Source organism: Centruroides sculpturatus, unplaced genomic scaffold (assembly GCF_000671375.1).
Source record: "Centruroides sculpturatus isolate CEXI.00-Female unplaced genomic scaffold, Cexi_2.0 scaffold2550, whole genome shotgun sequence".
Lineage (NCBI taxonomy): Eukaryota > Metazoa > Arthropoda > Arachnida > Scorpiones > Buthidae > Centruroides > Centruroides sculpturatus.
The window spans coordinates 12,304-17,975 of record NW_019386723.1 but is presented as its reverse complement, the minus strand read 5'-3'; the positions used below and the strand labels follow the sequence as shown (position 1 = coordinate 17,975).

The following is a 5,672-nucleotide window of genomic DNA, read 5'->3' as shown; positions in this document are numbered from 1 at the left end:
AAAAAAGTATATGGAAAAATAAAAATCAAGTTTAAGTCATTTTATTCGACTTTACGTCTGTCCGCCACAAATATTGAAGTCGTAATATCACTAGATAAACGTTTAAAGCACATAAAATCATATTAAAATATATACAAGTATGTACTGTATTTACAGTACACGCATTCGTAAATTTAGATTATTTTTTTTGTACTATATTAAAAACTAAAATTTATTTGTTTGTAAGCTTAAAATAGATTTTTATTAACCATATATTATTTAAAATGCATTCCTAGTGATAAGTAGATTCGGAGACAGGTAAATTCGACTTACGTCGTTTTCCTGGAACCAATTACCGACGTAAGGCGAGGTATACCTGTATTATATACCCTTTTGCAATATACAGCAATTCAAACTTTTCGTACAGGATAAGGTATTATTCGAGTACTGAAATACAGGATAAGTGTAGGGTGAATGCAGGCTGCTTGCAGAAGGGTTCTTTTGAGTACTGTGCAATATGGGACTAAAGGAATTTGCTTTATACCCATTGATAGAATCAATATGTTTATTTAAATAAAATGTTTCATAAACTTCATACTGTATTTCAATGGGAGAATTCAGAAGAAATATTAAACAGAAGTCACTAGATAGGCAGTAGTGTCCAAGTGTCAGAAAGAAATCAAAAAGAAAAAAAAGGTTTTTGAGTCAGACCGGATTCTTTTCTTTGAGTGCTGTGAATGATGTACTGATGAAAATGGATCATTATTTATTTACCTAGTTATATTTTTACAAAATACAGTGGGTGATTGGTTAACGAACAGATTGGATAACAAACACTTTTGCGAAAGATTTTTATGATCGGACAACGAACACTTGACTGAACAAACACAAAAAGAAGAGACGTAAAATAACGAATACCGATAGGTCTTCCTTTGTCTTCAGGCAACAATTCAAAACTTTTCGGAGCGCGGGAGACGTCGACATCGACGTTCTACCCAGTATATACTGATCGGATAGTATTCCCNATTTGTTTGAACAGTGAATCGTTCGACTGTATAATTAAAATAAAATTCCAAAGAATGTTCAAATTTCAAATATGTATTTCACTAATTTTAACAAGGTTATTAACACCAGATTTTTTTTCAACTTACGCAATTATGTAGAATATTAAACTGACTTTTCGTAAATGAGAATTTTTCATGATATTCAGAAATGTCACTCGTTGGCCTTTTTCTTCGCTTTCCTAAATTTCAAATATATTCCTATTAATATATATATAGGAAATTAATCATTTCCTAAATGAATAATAATGAATTATATATCAAGCAAATATATTATTATTTTTTAACAGTATATTCATTTAAAATGCACGATTAAAAAGATATGTTAGAACTTAATTACCATCACAATTTTTTCAGTTATATTTTTGAATTTTTGAGCGAAATTTTCAATTTGGAGTTTATTTATTTTTATTGCTTTCCTCATTACTTTCTCGGCTTCAATTATTTTTCCTTGGGTAATCAGCCATCTTGGAGATTCCGAAGTGACCCTTTACAATTACAAAATTACAAAAAATTTCGTTGAAAGTTTAAAAAATTGTCAGTAAAACAATTCATCCTTTAATTAATTACTTTAATTCTTTAAAATTAATTTAAAATGAGTTTTCTTACCACCATAATGGAATACAAATTACACATGGTAAAACACATATTATTTCTATATAAAACCAATCTCTGAAAATCCAAACAAGTCCAGGGAGAATAAGTTGTCCCATTATATATCCTAGTTTACCCGTTAATCCTACCACCAGTCTGTNATGGTAAAACACATATTATTTCTATATAAAACCAATCTCTGAAAATCCAAACAAGTCCAGGGAGAATAAGTTGTCCCATTATATATCCTAGTTTACCCATTAATCCTACCATCAGTCTGTGTTCTTTTTTAACAATTTCTGTTACTACATCACAGAATAAAAGGAAGTTTTTTGTTTTTAATTGAAACAATCGAATAAAATTGTTATACAATATTTCAATAATAATTTTTTAAAAAATGCTTACCATGTACATACACGATTAGTGTCGAAGTTGGCCTACCAAATGCAAGTAAAAATCGACATGCAAGAAACATCCAGAAAGACGAAGTAAATATACTTATCATACTGAATGTGAATGTCCACGCTGAACACAAGTAGAACATAGGTTTCCTGCCAAATCTATTTGTGAGTGGAAAAAATATACATTCAGATATACGTATAATATTTGTATACTGTATATCTTAATAATAAAAACATACTTATCAGATAATTGACCTCCAATGAAAACAGAGATTAAAAATCCTATAAAATACAACAGTTGCGCAAAAGATACTAACCATGCTCTGTCACACACTAGATCCCACTGAAAATTAGTAACATTAACTGTAATTTCATAAAATAATTTTCTTACAATCGTAATACTAACTCAAAATAGTTAAATTATTAATTTACACTTTACTTACAAGAATTTTTCTGGATAAAGGAATAGTTTACCCTTATTCATACACTTTATTTTCCTTTCTTTTTTTTAATTTTACGGTTCAAAATAAATGTAAAAACTAAATTAAGATAAACTATTTTCGCACAAGAATTAATGCTCTGTATTTGTTATGAGTTTGTTAATTATTTGGTTTTTTTATGTGGAACATTACCAATAACAATGCATGTCGCTTGTTATTTCCATTTCCATATACAGCAGCTAAGAAATTTTTTCAGTTGAGGTGTATATTTTCTCTTTATGTTCCACACAGGAAGAAACAATAAAGGATAAACAGTTTCAGTTTTCGAAAATCGCGTTGTATCTGTATTATATATAATAAATGCCACTGCAACACTGTCTATATGTTTTATTATTATAAACAAAAAAATTATTTATTTAAAGTGCAAATTTCATCTTCTCGGTAACGTTACATTGATTTTTAACTTATTTATTATAGAGCCAGAGCCTTTCTGAAAGATAAAACTAGACTTGGCGGAATATCATATAATTTAATATTACAACATTTAAACTAAAAAAAAATTAAAATAATTGTTAAATATTAACTATTATTTTATCATGTCGAAATTATATTTAGAAAAATTTTAAAATAATTGACAGATAAGAAATAGCACCAAAGACGTTACATTCAATAATTTTTAATGCAATACTGCTGCGTTAATAAGCAAGATAACTCACATATATATAGCATTTTGCCCACCTATAGAACGCAAAATATGTCATTTTATCTAGTGGAAGCAGTGATATGTTTCTTTCCGAGATTAAGCGATAAGTGTCGACATTGATCGTCTAGTGCAATATAAACAGAGATGAAAATACTTTCCAATATATTCCATTTCTTTGGAGTAAAAACCACGAGTTCCGTTAAGAAAAACGTTTGAACTGAAAATGCAAATGCTGCCAATTAAGAATCGTCCACGTAGTATACTTGCAATACCTCCAGTAATTGTCTCAAGCAATGAGCGCGTACATATTAATTTTAATGTTTTATAGTTTTAAGGTATTTAAGGCGATAATCTAGTAGTAAGCAATACAATAAATTTATAACGAAATAAAAGAAACAAAATAAAAACATAATTTCTTATATAAACACATAAATTTTGAACTGTAAACTATAATGAATACTAAAGAATTACACATAAAACATTTTTCTGTATTTTTCAAAATGTAATCTTCAGAAACAGAAATTATCAATGTTTTCGTTCGATAAAATTGAGTAAAGTTTTATACCTAGCTATTCACATAGAGAAAAAGGTCTTTTGGCAGTTTTCAGACAGATTATTCGGTCACACCTGTGTTTGGCGTTACACAGTCGTGCCTATTCATATCTATATTTTGAATTTTGAAAGTATTCTTTCTGGGGGGCGATAGTGACACGTATGTATGGCAGAGAGAGACAGCTACCTGTTTCGAATGGCCTGTACTAAGTGGCCTGGAGCTTCTCAGACATTTCGCAAGGATTACCGAGTGGTGCCACTTAGTGGGTGGCTGAGTGATTTGTACCCTTTTTGAACAATCAATCAATCAATCAATCAATTTATTTACATATGTACAAAGTACATCTCCAATACCGCATAGCACAATTGCGGTTGGTAATGGAGTACAGGACAATGGAAAATGATACAGAGCATGTAAATAAGTACACAGTAAGTACACAGAAACAAGGTGATAGATTAAGCAGGAGATGGAGTGAAACCGTAAACAGGTGTTATCCTCTGGTATGTATTTATCAGCTTGATGTGAAGTTCGTATAGCTCTTTGCTATTGAGGAGAGTATGATGATTACAGGGCCAGGTGATGTTAGCTGGAAGGCTTGTAATAATGAAAGTCCTTACCCTGAGGAGCATAGGACAATCAAAAACATAGTGGTCACTCCCATCTCAGACACCACAGTAAGCACACAGGTTGTTGTCCTGGAAACCGAAACGATTGAGGTAGCTGTTGAAGCGGCCGTGGTTGGTCAAGAATTGGGTAAGGTTATGACTAGGATTTAGCCATATTAGGTCATTCCTGTGCTTGATGTTGGGAAGGTAGGCATAGGTGGTAATATTATGATCTTTGTCCCAAGCAGTTTGCCAGTTGATTTGCAGCTCTTCCCAGAGGGTTTTGCAAATATGTGAGAAGGGAATAGCATTGTACTGTATAGGAAGACTGTCGTCAGTGGTGGCTTCCTTAGCCAAAGTGTCTGCCCATTCGTTTCTTCTGGTGCCTTGGTGTGCCTTAGTCCAGGTCAGATAATAGTTATTACTTGAACGCAGGAGGATTTTCTTAATTTTGTTGGCAGTTGGGTGGGTGTTGTTGTTCCTGATGATCTGAATGGCAGCAGTGCTGTCTGTAATAATGTGGATGTCAGTGTGACTGTGGAGCTCTGAGCACCAAGTAAAATCCTCGAGGATTGCGAGAAGTTCGGCTTGAATAATGCTGCAATGGTTTGCTAGCCTGAATTTTTTGTGGTAAGATTCCTCACTATTTGTGTATACAACAAAGCTGCAGCCCACCCTGTCATCAGCCTTAGATCCATCAGTATAGATAGTAATAGCTGAATGAGGAATGTCGTCGTTGAGGTTAATTATTTGGCTAAAATCAATAGTCTTAGAGTACGGGATGTTTTGCTCAATGTCCATGGGATTTATACAGTTGGAGTTGATGGTGATTTCTTCTTTGTGCTTAATTTTCCATTTCTTAGTACAGAGAGTAATATACAGATCGATGGGTGGTTTTCTTGTGATGACCTGGAGGCTGCTTGTGGGGGCTGTAGAGTAGGCTTTTGCAATGTAGAGAAGTGCCCGCCGCTGAGCAGAAAGAAGCCTGCGTTTATTATGGGAATGGTGGATAGCGTGGCCCCAGGTGCCGCTGGCATAGGTAATGATTGGTATAAAAATCATGTCATATATCAAGTTCATAGCAGTGGAGTTAAGCCCCCAGCTGGACTTAGCAATCTTGCCAAAGGAATGAAAAATGAGTCCAGTATGTTTAGTTATATGCTGAATGTGGGGGACCCAGGACAGTTTGTGGTCCAGAAGGACTCCAGGTATTTGATTGTTTTTGTAATCTTAATGCTGCTACCATCCATCTTGATAGTTGGGACTCGCTTGTAAAGATGTGGCTTACCAGGCCTACTAAATACTATGCCGTTAGTCTTGTCTGAATTAAAATGTA

At 33.1% G+C, this 5,672-nt stretch overlaps 1 protein-coding gene and 1 long non-coding RNA gene across 2 annotated transcripts; both read right to left on the bottom strand.

The window, feature by feature from the left end:
* Nucleotides 1-1,803: 1,803 nt before the first annotated feature.
* Nucleotides 1,804-2,382, bottom strand: LOC111615666. Its single transcript, XR_002755121.1, has 3 exons — nt 2,275-2,382; nt 2,040-2,194; nt 1,804-1,939 (listed from the first exon to the last, which is right to left on the bottom strand). It is a non-coding gene; the product is annotated as an uncharacterized LOC111615666 (long non-coding RNA).
* A 2,011-nt stretch (nt 2,383-4,393) lies between these two features.
* LOC111615665 lies at nt 4,394-5,398 on the bottom strand. Its single transcript, XM_023357097.1, has one exon. The coding sequence runs from the start codon at nt 5,396-5,398 to the stop codon at nt 4,394-4,396; it is 1,005 nt and encodes a 334-aa protein (XP_023212865.1).
* Nucleotides 5,399-5,672: the final 274 nt, after the last annotated feature.